At 39.6% G+C, this 15,473-nt stretch overlaps 1 protein-coding gene across 1 annotated transcript; it reads left to right on the plus strand.

Moving 5' to 3' along the window:
- The first annotated feature begins 1,621 nt into the window (after positions 1–1,621).
- LOC138141967 (antigen-presenting glycoprotein CD1d-like) lies at positions 1,622–15,307 on the plus strand. Its single transcript, XM_069062855.1, has 6 exons — positions 1,622–1,791; positions 2,113–2,379; positions 3,233–3,502; positions 12,609–12,887; positions 13,178–13,280; positions 13,447–15,307. The coding sequence occupies exons 1-6, from the start codon at positions 1,722–1,724 to the stop codon at positions 13,466–13,468; spliced, it is 1,011 nt and encodes a 336-aa protein (XP_068918956.1). The 5' UTR covers positions 1,622–1,721; the 3' UTR covers positions 13,469–15,307.
- The last annotated feature ends 166 nt before the right edge of the window (positions 15,308–15,473 follow it).

The raw sequence follows: 15,473 nt of genomic DNA on the forward strand, positions 1-15,473 counted from the left end.
TCTCTCTCTCTCTCTCTCTCTCTCTCTCTCTCTCTCTTTGCCTTTTGGAGGGCAATTGGGGTTAAGTAACTTGCCCAAGGTTACACACACGGCTAGTTTTTTTTGTGTGTGTGTGGGTGTGTGGGTGTTAAGTGTCTGAGGCTGGAACCGAACTCAGGTCGTCCTGACTCTGGGGCTGGCGCTTTACTCACTGGGCATTCTTAATATCTTTAAGAAGTGTTTTATATCTATATAAGGGGTTGTATCTCCACAAGTCTTAGATCAGATCTCAGAACAAGGACTTCACTAGATTTGAAGACCACTTTTTTTGTTTTGTTTTTGGTTTTTTGAAGGGGGGAAGGCAAGGCGATTGGGGTTAAGTGAGGTCACACAGCTTCTGCGTATGTGTGCGTGTGTCAAGTGTCTGAGACAGGATTTGAACTCAGGTGCTCCTGACTCCAGGGCTGGTGCTCTATTCACTGTGCCACCTAGCTGCCCCCTGAAGGCCACTTTTTTTTTGAGCTGATGGTCTACAGGGCACAGTCCCTTTTCTCCCTTTTTACCACTCTCCCTCTTCCCTCACCCCCAAAACACACACACACACACACACACACACGCACATACTCAGAAGTACTCCTGAGCTTTTTGAAAAAAAGTAACCTCCTCCAGGAGGATGACCCTAATCCTTGGTCCAGCTTGATAGAAGATATATGAAGGGGACAATTCAGAGCAGAGGGGATGAGGAAATAGGACTCAGAAAAGCTAACGGTAATTTTCAAGGTCACATAGATTGTGAATTCAGAGGTCCTTTTTAGGAAGGGAAGGAAGAAATCAACTAATTTAGCATGCTCATTTTATAACTAAGGAAACAGTCCCAGGGCCTTGCAGAATGATTTGCCCAATGTCACCCAAGTAGTAAAAGAGCAAAGTTAAAAAAACGTGAACCTAGGAAGGTCTGCCCAGGAAAAGGAAGGTCTGCCCAGGAAAAGTTTAGAGTTCTTTTCACTGCATCACCATGTTTCTCTCTGTCTCTCACAATATTTTATTTTCCTCCAATTACATATATTTAGAACATTAATTTTTTATAAGATTTGGAGTTTCAAACTTTTTCTCCCTCCCCTCCCATGCCCTCTCCCCAAGACATCAAGCAATCTGATATAGGTTATACATATGCAATCATGTAATCATATTTCCACATTAGTCATGTTGCATCACCATGTTCTTAATAAATGAATGTTAAAGTGAGTTACTAAAGAGAAATCAATCCAAGTGGTGAAGCAGAAAATAAGAATTGCAAGGGGGCAGGGTGGGTAGGATGAGGAAATAAGGGGCTGGGGAGGCGGGGGAGACAAAATAGAGGACAGAGCACAGCCCAGAGACGGGAAGGACCTCCCATTCGAGAGACTTGGGACATGTAGCTGGAAGTGAGCCAGCTGGTATGGTTTTTATTTTATTTTTTAAAATAGGTTTTAGTGATATCTTTTTTCCTGGACATTTCATTACTTCTAGAAAAAAAGAAAAAGAAGCTTCCCTCTGTTCTCTCAGCTCCCTTCTCTAATCCCCCCTCTTCTCCCCACTGAACTTTCCCCAGGACAAAGACACAAGGTCAGAAACCATACTCGCTAAACTGTACATAGAAGGTTAAGTTAGGAGAAGGAAATCAGACCCAGGGTAGGGCGTGGTTTGTGGCCAATACCGAAGCTCCCAGAAGTAAAGCATTGCGGAGCATTTGCTCTGCCTCTATGCTGTCCCAGTGTCTAGCCTTCCTGCTGCTGCTCCCGGGGTTCTCTGAGGGATGGGGAGGAGGGACAGGTAAGAAAGAATTGATTTGGGGGGCAATGAGGGGGACACGCAGGACAGAGAGGGGACCTGATCATTGGAGACAGGGCAGAGTGGGCAAGAGATGTGCGGTGCATTGGTTATTCCTTTCCCTGACCAGGGACGCCCCTCCCCCGACCTTTCCATACCTTTGGGAAACTTCTGGGCAGATCACTCTTTCCCAGACTTAGTTTCCTCTTTGGAGGGGAGGCAGGGAGAGAGACTGCAATTTTTTTTTCCTCTTTTCCATTTCTTTCTGCTTTTACCTTTTCTCCTCCACTTAACCACCTTTTGTCTTATCCTCTTTCCCCACAGCTTCCCAGGAGCCCCTCACTTTCCAATGCCATCTTATTTCCTCTTTCCTCAATCACAGCTGGGTTCAGCACCTGGGCTCAGGCTGGCTCGGGGATCTGGAGACCCACAGGTGGGACCCCAAGACTAACACCATTCGCTTCCTGTTGCCCTGGGCTCGGGGTCATTTCAATGCAGAACGCTGGGAATGGCTTCGGAGAATTACAGAGGTCTTCCTGATCAGTTTTACACGGGATGTACAAGACTTTGTTAAGGTCTTCAGGTTGGAATGTGAGTCTCGGGGGTCTGGGATGCTCATAGCTCATTATTTTCATCTCAGAAGTTTGTTGGGAGTGGGGGGAGGAAGAGATTGGGATAGGCATTGTGGGCCCTTAAAACTCTTAACTTCTAGTTGAATTCTCCCCTTGTACTTTGAGTCCCCTTCCTCCTCAAGATATGACATTTATTTCATCACTGAATCCTTATTTCCACTCCCCCATCCACAGGTTCCCTGCCCTCACTCTAAAAAACTCCCAGGTTCCTCCATTGCTTATTTTGATCTTGACCTTGGAGGAAGTCGAGACAATCTTCTTTCCACTGATCTTTATTCTTCCTGTGGCTGATCCTGTCGTTCTCCATACCCTGTTTTGTCCTCATTTCCAGTCTTACCTGCAGAGGATAGTGGAAAGGGGACTTAACTTACTCTCAAGTCAGACCTGCTTTCTGTAGGTCCTCTTAAGAAGGATGTGATAAAGAAATTGGAAACTAGGTTCACAATCCTACCTTAGGTGGTTACTGCATGTATGATTCTGGGTAGATGATTTAACCTCTCTGGTCCTCATTTTCCTTATCTGTAAAATGAGAGGGTTTTACAAGTTAGAATCTGAGGTCTTTTCTAACTTAAGACATATGATCTCATGGATACTCCTATTACATTAAGCAAGTAATTTACCCTTTTGGCACCTTCATTTCCTCCTCTGCATATGATTTCTAGAGTCTCTTCCCCATTAAAATCCTGTGAGCACAGAAGGGAGATCATAATTATTTCCCACACTCATCACTACCCTCTCTCCGCCCCACATGTAATGCCTTCTATCTCTCCCTAACTAAACTTTTTCCTCTTTTTTCCCTTCCTTCACCTCAGACCCTTTTGTCCTCCAGGTGAGAGCAAGCTACTTCCAAAAATCCCCTGTGACCTTCTTCCAGGTAGCATTTCGGGGAACAGACTTCATGAGTTTCCAAGGAGATTCATGGAAGCCTTCTCCAGGGGCTGAAAGTATATCCCAGAATATCTCCAGCATTCTTAACCATGACCAGGGCACCCGGATCATGTTACAGAATTTACTCAATCACACCCTTCCCCAGTTCCTTGCTGGCCTTTTAGACACAGGACGAAGAGACATTGAACAACAAGGTCAGTCCTAAGTACAAGTTTCCTCCTCCCAAACCTCAAGAACACAATCATAAAAACTCTGGGATTCAGTCCCCTTCCTATTCCTGCCATATCCTCAAATCCTCACAATTTTTTTTTCAGCCAGGATTGTTTTTAAAATTGTTTTAAAATTTACTATATATTTTTGTTTTTTTGAAGTTACCTAATTTTCTCATATAGTCCCTCTTTCTTACTTTTCCAGAGATAAATCTGTAAGTAATCTCTGTAGAGAAGTTGGGGAGGTGCCTTCCCATGGCTCTACTTTGATGCTTGGTTATTTTTATTCCTCAGCATTCAGTTTTAATTGTTTTGTGACTGTTCTTTCTATCACCATTGTAGTAATTGTGTACATTGTTTTTGGCTCCCCTTACTCCATCAATTCATACAAGTCTCCTCATTTTTCACAGCAGTTATCCTACGTAATGTTTCTTACAGTGCAATAATATTCTTTTACATTTAGCCATTCCCCAAATGATGACCACCTGTGCTGTTTCTAGTTCTTTTTTATTTTTTCAAATGCTTTATTAACTTCTGGTTTACATCATTCATTTCCGCTAGATTTTGAGTTACAAATTTTCTCACCATTTTTCCCCTACCCACCGACCGAAAATAGTGGTCTCACAGGATATCCTCTCCTCCAATCTGCTCCCTCCCATATCTTCTCCCTTACCCACTTTGATTTTTTCAGTAGGGCATGGTAGATCTCTATTCCCCAGTTCCTGTATATCTTCTTTCCCAGTTACATGTAAAATCTTATTAATAATAGTATATATATTTAAACATTTGATTTTAAAACTTTGAATTCCAGATTCATTCCCTTCCTCCCTTGTCACCCACCCTTACTGGGTAGATAAGCAATTCAGTATAGGTTGTACATGTATAGCTATGCAAAACATTACCATAGTAGATACATTGTAAAAGACTGCCTATATTTCCCTCCCTCCTATCCCACCTCCCACTTGTTCTATTCTCTACTTTGATCCTGTCTCTTTTCAAAAGTGGGTGCTTCCAACTTCCCTCCCCCCAGCCTGCCCTTCCTTCCATCGTCCCCCCTCATCCCCTTCCCCCCTACTCTCCTGCAGGGTGAGATACCCTATTTAGTATGTATGTCATTCCCTCCTTGAGCCAAATTCAATGAGAATAAGGTTGACCCATTCCCTTTTGCCTTCCTGTTCTTCCCCTCCATTGTACCCATTTTCCCTTGCCTCTTCTATATGAGACAGTTTACCCCATTCTGTCTCTCCCCATCTTGTCTCATTATATTCCTCTCTCACCTCTTAATTTCACCTTTTAAGTATCATCCCTTCCTATTAAATTGGTCCTGTGCCCTTTATCTATGTATACCTGTAAACATATATACACACATTGACATATGTATTCATATGCCCATATACCCTCCTATATATATTTCTATATATATATATTCCTATATATTTTCTATATATTCCTATAATATTTCTATTCCCTTCAAGAATTTTCATACTGAGAAAAGTTTTATCAATTACAATTATCGTTTTTTTCATGTAGGAATGTAAATAGTTCAACTTTGATAGTTCCTTTTGATTTCTTTTCCCTGTTTACCTTCTCATGCTTCTCTTGCTTCTTGTATCTGAATGTCAAATTTTCTATTCAACTCTGGTTTTTTCATCAAGAATACTTGAAAGTCCTCTATTCCACTGAATGACCATATTTTCCCCTGAAACATGATACTCAGTTTTGCTGGGTAGGTGATTCTTGATTTTAATCCCAGCTCCTTTGACCTCCAGAATATCCTATTCCAGGCCCTTCGATCCCTCAGTGTAGAAGCTGCCAGATCCTGTGTTATCCTGATTGTGTTTCCACAATATTCAAATTGTTTCTTCCTGGCTGCTTGTAATATTCTCTCCTTGATCTGGGAATTCCAGAACCTGGCTATAATATCCCTAGGAGTTTTTTTTTTTTTGGATTTTTTTTCAGGAGGTGATCAGTGGATTCTTTTGACCTCTATTTTGCCCTCTGGTTCTAAAACATCTCAATTCCTTGAGAATTTCTTGGTGGATGATTTCTAGGTTCTTTCTTTGAGCATGGCTTTCAGGTAGTCCAATAATTTTAAATTATCTCTCCTGGATCTATTTTCCAGGTCAGTGTTTTTTCCCATGAGATATTTCACATTGCCTTCTATTCTTTCATTTGTTTGGATCTGTTTAACAGCATCTTGATTTCTCATAAAGTCACTAGCTTCCATTTGCTCCAATCTAATTCTGAAGGAATGATTCTCTTCAGTGAGCTTTTGAGATTCTTTTTCCACCTGGTAAATTTGGCTTTTTAAGGCAATCCTCACCTCATTGCCTTTTTGAGCCTCTTTTGCCATTTGAGCTAGTCTGTTTTATAAGGTGTTATTTTCCTCTGTCAGGCTGTTGATTCTCATTTCATACATTTCTTGCATCATTCTCATTTCTCTTCCCAATTTTTCCTCCACTTCTCTTATCTGCTTCTTAAGGTCTTCTTTGACCCATAACCAGCTTGTATTTTCCTTTGAAGTTTTTGGTGCAGGAGTTCTGACTTCACTGTCTTCCTCTTGTTTCATGCTTTGATCCTTTTAGTCGCCAAAATAGGAGTGTAAAGTTCGTTGCTCTGTTTATTTGCTTCCTTTACCTGCTCATATTGCTACTCAATCACTTGACCCCTGGGCTTTTTGCCATAGTAGGACTCTGCAACCAGACAGGGGAGCTTTATCCCAAATGCTGGGGTTTTCTCAGCTGCCAAAGGTATTAGTTGGGTGCCCTCTCAGAAACCTCCACACACTCTGGCAAGCTGGTTGCACACCCTAGGACCTCCACCCTAGATGGCAATCCAGATCCAAGCAGATTAAAGTAAGAGTGATTACCCCTCAGACTGGTCACTTGGTCCCCCTACACTCTGTAGGCTAGGAACTGAAGCTGCCATGTGGGGGCTGCTGCATGGCTGCGGTACCTTAGCAGCTTCTCTCCCCAGGGGCAAAGGCCAACTGCATTCCCAAGTACTGGGATCCCAAAGTCCACACTGCACTGACCTCTCACTTTGTCCTTGGCATCTATGTGTTGATAATTCTGGAAACAGCCACATCTGCTGGTGGCCTGAAGTCCCTCCAGCCAGTGGTTGGTCAGGCCCACCCTAGGGCTAAAACCTCTGCCTTGTGTGGGGCTGGGCTTGGCTCTCAGAGTGCTGTGCTGGCCAATTACTGCCAGCCTGTCAGGCTGTCCTCAGTGGAAGGTTAGCTTCTCTGTGTCATTTTGTGGATTCTGTAGCTCCAAAGTTTGTTCAGAGTCCCCTTTTACATGAATTGGGGGAGGTGGAAGCTGGAGCCCTGCGGAAGTCCTGTTTCTAATACACCATCTTGACTCTGCCCCCTATCTCCCTCTAGTTCTTACTACTACAAAAAAGTGCTGTTATAAATATTTAGGTGTATATGTTATCTTTGTTTTTATTGTTAATCTCCTTGAAGTCTGTGCCTAGCTGAAGGGTCTCAGGGGCAAAGGATGTGAACATTTTAGAAATTTTCTTAGCATTTTGAAAAATTCTTTTTATATTCCTTGTTTCTACTTCCTCCTCTCACATTTCTTTCCCCTTTACTACCTTGCTTCTGACTTCCTCCTTGCTCAACTGAAACTTCTCTCTTCAAAGTCATGAGGTATCTCTTAAACTCATTCTTTTTGATCTCTTGAGGTTCAAGGTGTGTTGCAGGGTCATCCTGAAAGAATTCACAGACTCAGATCATTTCCAATCTGAGTAAAAGCATTTATTGAGAGTTATGCCTCTCAGAAAGTTGGCTATGCTCCAAAAAGGAATCAGCAGCTTAGCAGAGCAAGACAGATTTTTTTATAGAGCAAAAGATGCAATTATATTATTACAGAATATATGAATATTAAAATATAGGAGGGATTTGCTAATATTGGAGGGGCTCTAGCCTTGGTGGAGCTGCACATGTTGCTCCCAGAATGCATACCCAAAAGCCCACTTGGGGGGGAATTTATGTATGATAATGGTATTATAATAAGCATCTCTACATCATAAGTTCATCTCAGGGCAGTTCTTTGTTATTACCATGCAGGTGTACACTTAGACTGTGATTTCATGGTTAAACATTGTGCTCTATGTCCTGTTGGTGCTGCTTTCTGATTGGCTGGCTATTGCACTACTGTTTGGGGCAAAAGGGCTGACTGGCTATTGTGTCTCTGTCTAAAACTAGATGGATATGGTTGACACATCTGCTGTTCTAGTGAGGCACGAGTTCATGGACACTTCTCCTGTTCTAATGAGGCAGTGAGGAATATGAGGAAATTGGGATATTGGGGGTGGGTGCAATGGGTAGATTGGGGTTGGAGGTAGTGGCTAGACTCCATCATCTTTGTTACATTTGACACTATTGACCACTTTTTGCTCCTGGGTATTTTCTCTTTTGTGGGTTTTTATGACACTATTCTCTTCTGGTTCTCCTCTTACCTGTTATAAAGCAAAGCATGAGCAGCTTTCCAGAGGACTGCTTCTGTGAACAGCTTTCAAGGTGCTGATTATGTAGTATAGTGAACTCTCTATTTATTCAATAACAAATCAGAGCAAAACACTCATAGAAAATCAAAATACAGCATTCACAATGTTACAACTTATCACAGAAAATCAAAATAAGCAGTTATCTTGTCACAACTCAACAACTTATCACTAAAATGGCCACATAGTTTTCACCAAAGTGGTCACATAGTTTTCAACAAAGTACAATCATTTAGGCAATCACAAAATCCTTAATTTAATCACAAAGTACACAAGTCATAGTTCTCCACCCCTAGATCACAGTAAATCATAATCTTCTAAGTCAGTAAATGGTATCCAAATAAAGTCTTCTTTCAGCTTGACTCGAGGCTGGCTCTCAGTTTCCATGTTTCTTTTTCCATGGTCCCAGCTCCAACTGTCACCTGGGTTCAAAAGTAGGCAGCTCCCAGTTCCTTGTCCAATTCCTTGTCCATTCTTTGTCCAGTTCTCATTCCATATTGAAGTTCACAGAATTCAGCCTACCTCAAGTCCTTCACAGTTCCTTTTTCTGGGAAGACAAAGCTTGACAGAGCCACAATAATATTCATACACATTCCTGGCACCATCACCAATTCACTATCTGCCTGTGAAATCAACTCATACCTACCAGCAAAGTCTTAGAACTCAACACAAATCATCAACATAGAAATCAACACAGACCCACAAACAAGGTCCAGGAGGTCAGCACAAATCATCAGTAAAGTCCCAGGACCTCCGAAACTCTCCTCCAGAACTTCTGTAACCATACAACCAGAAAATCCTCTTTCAGGGCTTCCAGTAAGGTCCCAGGGCTTCTGTACAAAGTATCACAAACAAACATCAACACAGAGCAGACAAACAGAGTGCCAGGACACCACAAGTTTTCTCCTTCTTGACTGTGCCACCACAAGAGTCCTCTTCTCAGTTCTGCTGTCTCTAACCTGGAAATCCTCCTTATATATGGTCATTAGCTCCTCCCCTTCCTGTTGCAGGAGTTCATGAGTTCTAACATTCACACATTGTGGGGTTCACACATTCTGTTTCTTAACGGACTTGATGTAAGGCTCGAAAGAAAGTTGAACTGAAATGAGGTAGTAATTCAATAGTTGAAACAAGGTGTGAACTACTTCTGTGCTTGCCATTATACCTGTCCAACCATTTCTTCTTATCCTTTGTTTGCTAATCCTCCATATCACACTCCCTAATTATAAATGTATCCAAAGGCTTTGTCTTCTTTTGTCTTTTCTATATATATTCCCTGGTTGATGTCATCAACTTCCATAGGTTTAATTATCAAATCCAGATTGATGACTTCCAGAGTTGGACATCAGCTCTAATCTCTCTCCTGAATCCTCATTCTGCATCACCAAGTATTTTCCTATGGGACATTTCAAATTGGAGATAGCCCATCATAATATGGTTAACTTTCCAGTCTTTTTACATCTTACTCAAACCTTACTAACTTAAAAATGAAATCCAAAAATAACTAGTTGGTCAAAAACAAATAATAGAAAAAATAATGTTTATGTGAAAGATAATAGAAATATGAAAGATAAGAGCAAATATACTTGAATGTTTGGGATATGGCTAAAGCTATCAGAAGGAAAAAAATAAATCCTTAAAACATATATTTACACAATAGAAAAAGGAAGAATTAAGAACTGAATATGGATTTTTTGAATATGCACTTAATAAATTATAAAAACCAACAAAATAACCCCAAAATAAGCACAAAAGAGGAAAAGGTTGCTTCCTTTGCCTGCTATTATTTGAAATAGTTTTTGAAGTGCTAGTAATAGCAATAAGACAAGATAAACATATTAAATACATAAAGATAGTCAGTGAAGAGAAGAAACTATCCCTATTTGCTGATGAAATAATGGTTTACTTAGGAAATCTAAGGATTTACCAAAGAAACTAATTGAAATAATTAATACCTTTAGGAAAGTTGAAGGCTACAAAATAAAACTACAAAATCAATTGGATTTCTATATAAAGTAGGCAGTAATAGATAGGGAAGTCTCACTCAAAGTAACTACAAAATACATAAAATATTTAGAAATCAGTCTATAAGACAACATCTAGTACATGTATTGATTCAGTTACAAAATGCAAAGGAATGCTTATATATGTCATGGGATATTTAGTGCTCATGGCTGGGCCATACTAATTTGATAAATATGTCATTACTACCAAAGTTAATTTATAGATTTCTTGCTGTACAAATCAGACTACCAAAAGGATACTTACTTTATAGACCAAAACAATAACTAGACACAAATAATAGCATAATTTCCTTGGAGCAGAAAAAAAATCTAGAATATCAAGGGAAATAACGAAAAAGTAAGGAAGGAGGAATAGTGATTTTAGACTTCCAACTATTGCAAAATAGCAGTCATCACAACCACTTAGTACTAGTTAAAAACATTTTAAAAAGTAAATTATTGGAGCCAGCTAGACAAGGAAGAATCAGAAATTATTAAACTAAAAAAATTTGCATTAAAAAACCTCCCTCACCCCCCAAACATGAATTACATAGGAAAATGCTCTGCCTTTGATAAGAATTTCTAGAAAAACTGGAGAATAGTCTGGAATAAATTAGATTTAAAGCATATATTTATACTGTTTTCTACAGTAAATAAAGATCATTCACAATTCATTTCTGTGAGTAAAGGACACTTTATGTAACTAAACAAGGGATAGCATTTTAAATGCTAAAATAGGTGATTTGATTATTTAAAATTGAAAAAAATTTAAAATTAATGCATGTCGGATAAAAGAGGAATAAGTTGACTGTGGAAAGTTTTTATCTTTGTGTTGTATACTTCTGATAAAAATTTGATCTGCAAAATCTGTAGACCACTAACAGAAATTTTAAGAGCAAATGCAATTCTCCAAGACAAAAGTGGTCAAAGAACACTGAACAGTTTTCAAAAGGAGAATTGTAAACTATTAATAACCATATTTAACATTTTCCCAAATCATTAATAATAAAAGAAATACAAATGAAAAGGATCTTGAGGTTTCACCTTACACCTAGTAAACTGAGATGACCAAAAAAAAATGACAAAAGATGAGAAGAGTCAATGATGGAGGGGTTGTGGAAAGATACTAACACATTGTTTATGCAGCTATAAACTGGTCCTACCATTCTGGAAAGCAATTTGGAATTATACAAATAAAATGATCCTTTGACACCACTAGGCATCTGTTTTAAGGAGGTCATTGACAAAGAATGTTTCCATATACATCAAAATATTTTATAACAATATTTTTTGGGAGTATCAAAGACCTGGAAAGAGTATCTGTTAAAACAAACAAATAGTGGTACAAACATGTAATAGAAATTGCTGTTCTGTAAGAAACAACAAATATCATACATCTATAGAGAGGCATGAACAGATTTATATGAGCTGATGCAGAGTAAAATAAGCAGAGCCAGGAAAACAACATAAATAATGATGAAAAATATAAATGAAAAAACAAACAAACAAACTCAGTGTTGTGAAATCCAAGAACGAGCTGGACCGCCAAAAAAAGAGGTTTGAGAAAACATCTTTCCCATGCTTTGTTGCAGAGGTTCAGGTCCATTGTATACACCATTAAAAAATTTGATTAGGATTGCTTTATTTTTTCTCTTAATCCTTTTTTAAAAGTATATTACAAAGGATGACTGTCAGGAAGGTGTAGAGGGAGGGATACAAAAAGAAATGTCAGTAATGTAAAAAATGAAATATATTAAAATTATCTTTTTTTTTTTTTTTAAGCAGTTGGGGTTAAGTAACTTGCTCAAGGTTACACGGCCAGTTATTTCTGGGTGTGGTGCTGAGTGCCTGAGCCCGGGATTTGATCCAGGTCATCCCAACACTGGAGCCGGTGCTCTTACTCGCTGTGCTACCTGGCCGCCCCGGGTTTTCTTTTCTTTTCTTTTTTTTTTTTTAAGCAATTGGGGTTAAGTAACTTGCTCAAGGTTACCTGGCCAGTTATTTCTGGGTGTGGTGCTGAGTGTCTGAGCCTGGGATTCGATCTCTAGGTCGTCCCAACACTGAAACCGAAACCGGTGCTCTTACTCGCTGAGCCACCTGGCCGCCCCTAAAATTATCTTTTAAAAATATTCATCATCCATTTTGAGCTTATCATGGTATGTGGCATAAGATGCTGATATAAACACAATTTCTGCCATCCTGCTTTCCGGTTTTCCCAAATACCCATAATTTTTTAAGTAATAGAGAAAGAGTCAACATAAGCATAGTTGGTGGGGATTAAGTGTGAGCTGGGCTTATGAATAAAGAAATGTGGAGTAGAATACTGTTGTGGGATTTTCTATCTTCACATGGGGGAAAGAATTTGAAATTTAAGGATTCTAGGTTCATATCATATCTATCTGTTCCTTAATCCCTATTAACCTTGACACACCCCACTAACTTTCTGGGCCTTGGTTTCTGAATCTATGAAAATTATGAGACTAGCCCAGATGATCTCAAAAGTCAGTTCTAGCTCTGAATACTATTATCCTGTGACTTTATGAATCCTTACATGAAACTCTCTTCTCCCTGTCTTATAGTTAGGCCAGAAGTCTGGTTGTCAAGTAGCCCCACCCATGTTCCAGGGCAGCTGAAACTACTTTGTCATGTCTCAGGATTCTATCCAAAATCGGTGAGGGTGACTTGGATAAAGAATGGACAGGAGCAACCAGGAACTCAGACAGGCGACCTTCTACCAAATTCAGATGGGACATGGTATCTTCAAGTTATTCTCAATGTGGAAGCTGGAAAAACAACCGGTCTGGCTTGCAGGGTAGAACACAGTAGTCTTGGTGGCCAGGACCTCATCAGATACTGGGGTGAGAAATGGGGAATGGGAAGAAAGTGGTGCTAGAGTATAGAAGAAGGGAGTAAAGGGCATGGTCACAAGACTGGGAAGAGAAGAGGATGGAGAATCCTAGATGCAGGAGGGAGGAAAACATGGAAATTTGGACCTAGGAGGGATTGAAAGAAAGGGACCTTGGGCCTAAAAGGGAAGGGGATGGAGGTCACAGACTTAGGGTGGAGGGGCATAAGGAATTCTAGGAGGATAGGATAGAGGAAAGATCCCAGTTTAAGGTCCTTACATACTAATATCCCCCATGTCTAGTCAAGAGCTCTACATGGCCCACGGCTCTGGGGATCTCAGCTGTGATTGTAGTGCTGGTGATTTCGTTAGTATTTGGAGTCATCTGTTGGAAGAATCAGCAAAGGTGAGTCTATCTGTTTTCACTCGCCCAATTATCTCTACTTTTCTTCCTACTCTTCTTTCAATCTCTCTTCTCCTTCATGTTTTTTCCCAGTATACATTCCTGCTTATCACCAGGAGAATACTTTTATCTTGACTCAGAGGGATATTTATTTTTGCTCTCTCTACAGATCATATGAAGACATTTTGTGACACTCTTCTCCCACTATCTTTCTCCCATTGGAGTCAGAACCCTGGACTCCAAAAACTCTAGAAACTCAGCTGTTTAACCCAGGAGTCATAGCAGTCTGGAATATTTTGACTTCTTATTGGCCTCTTTCTCCCAGTTAGTATTTGTAATGTGTGAGCTCTCAAAGACATAAAAATTGACTTTACTTCCTCTAATACCCTGACTTTGACTTTGGCTGTGAACATCATTTTCTGTGAACTCCCCCAAGTACAATGGAGGGGGAATGTTAACTGGACATTATCTTTTTTATGCATTTTGTGTTCCTGGCACTACACTAGACATATGAGCATACACAGGAAGAAAACAGGGTCCTTGCCTCTGAAGAGCTTGAATCTCTAAGGAGGCTGACCAGAAGGGAACACCATAGAAAAGATATGTAGTCTTGTGAAGAGAAGACTTTTATACATCAGAAGGGCACAATTGCCATCTTCAAGTGTTTGAAAGTTGGTCAAGTGGAAGAAGAATTAGACATGTACTACTTTACCCCAGAAATCAGAATAAAGGGCAATGGGTAGAAGCTGTAGAGAGGCAGATTTTGATTCAATTCAAGACAATTAGATTAATTAATTGCTGACAATTAGATCTATCCAGAAGAGGAATAGACTGCCTCAGTAGGTCATGAGTTTCCTTGCACTGGAGATGTATAAATGAATGCTAGATGGCTACTCGGCAGGAATAAAAGCAGTATTTCCATTCAGGTATAGTCATATCTACTTTGGAAATACTGTGGCTTTGGTTCTAGAGCACTGCAAGAAAGTGAATATTGCAACAAAGTGAGTCACATGGGTTTTTGCTTTCCCAGTGCATATAAAAGTTATATTTATGTTATACTGTAGTCTGTTAAGTGTGCAATAGTATTATGTTTAAAGAAACAATGTATATAATCTAATTAAATATACTTTATTGCTAAAAAATGGTAACTCTCATTAGAATCTTTAGTGAATCATAATCTTTTTATTGGTGAAGGATCTTACCTTGATGTTGATGGGTGTTGATTGATCAGGGTAGTGGTTGCTGTAGATTGGGGTGGCTGTGGCAATTTCTTAAAATAAAGCAGCAATGATGTTTGCAGTATTAATGGATTCTTACCAAAATATGACACAGAGATGCAATGTGAACACTTGCTAGTGGAAAAATGGTGCCAATAGATTTCCTTGACCCAGGTTGTTACAAACCTTCAATTAAAAAAAATTATTTACTTTTATTTACAACATTCAGTTTCACAATCCCTTGAGTTCCAAATTTTCTTCCCCTCCCTCTCATACCCCCACTTCCTACATGGCGGCATGCAGTACAACATAGGTTCTACAAATACCTTTACATTAAACATTAGTCAGGTTATAAAGAAGAATTATAACTAATGGAATAAACAATGAAAAAGAAGGAATGAAACAAAACAAAACAAACACAAAAGAGAGAGAGAGAGCAAGTAATTTGCTTCAATTTGCATTCAGACTCTATAGTTCTTTCTCTGGATGTGGATATCCCTTTCCATCATGAGTCTTTCGGAGTTGTCTTACAACTTTGCATTACTGAGAGGAGCCAAGTCTATCAAAGTTAGTCATCACAGATATGATATGCCTGTAATTATGTACAAAATTCTCCTGCTTCTGCTCCTCTCATTCAGCATCAATTTATATAAGTCTGTCTAGGTTATTATGAAGTCTGTCTGCACAATAAAGTGAAACATAGTAAAACAAAGTATGCCTGTACTACTTGACTAGGACATTGTTAGTCTGTGAAACATAGTTGGGGAGTCAAAGCATAGGGATTTAAACTTTAGAGCAATTCTACATCAACTTCTTTGGTGAATATATCATTCTTTTCCCAAAGCTTTTCGAATTTTGTTTAAATGTAATCATTAAAAAGATTTGAGGGGGGAGAGAGAGAGAGAGAGGGAGAAAGAGAGAGACAGAGCAGAGGGGAGAGAGAGAGAGAGAGAGAGAGAGAGAGAGAGAGAGAGAGAGA

This window comes from Petaurus breviceps, unplaced genomic scaffold (genome assembly GCF_028583685.1).
Source record: "Petaurus breviceps papuanus isolate PSGF00001 unplaced genomic scaffold, PetGlider_PUasm1.0 90510, whole genome shotgun sequence".
In the NCBI taxonomy this organism is placed as follows: Eukaryota; Metazoa; Chordata; class Mammalia; order Diprotodontia; family Petauridae; genus Petaurus; species Petaurus breviceps.

Excerpts from the sequence above, each read along its gene's own strand:
- LOC138141967 (XM_069062855.1), top strand. The coding sequence starts at position 1,722 with ATGCTGTCCCAGTGTCTAGCCTTCCTGCTGCTGCTCCCGGGGTTCTCT. Across the intron at positions 2,380-3,232 it reads TAAGGTCTTCAGGTTGGAAT|ACCCTTTTGTCCTCCAGGTG; the intron begins GTGAGTCTCGGG and ends CCTTCACCTCAG. Across the intron at positions 3,503-12,608 it reads AAGAGACATTGAACAACAAG|TTAGGCCAGAAGTCTGGTTG; the intron begins GTCAGTCCTAAG and ends CCTGTCTTATAG.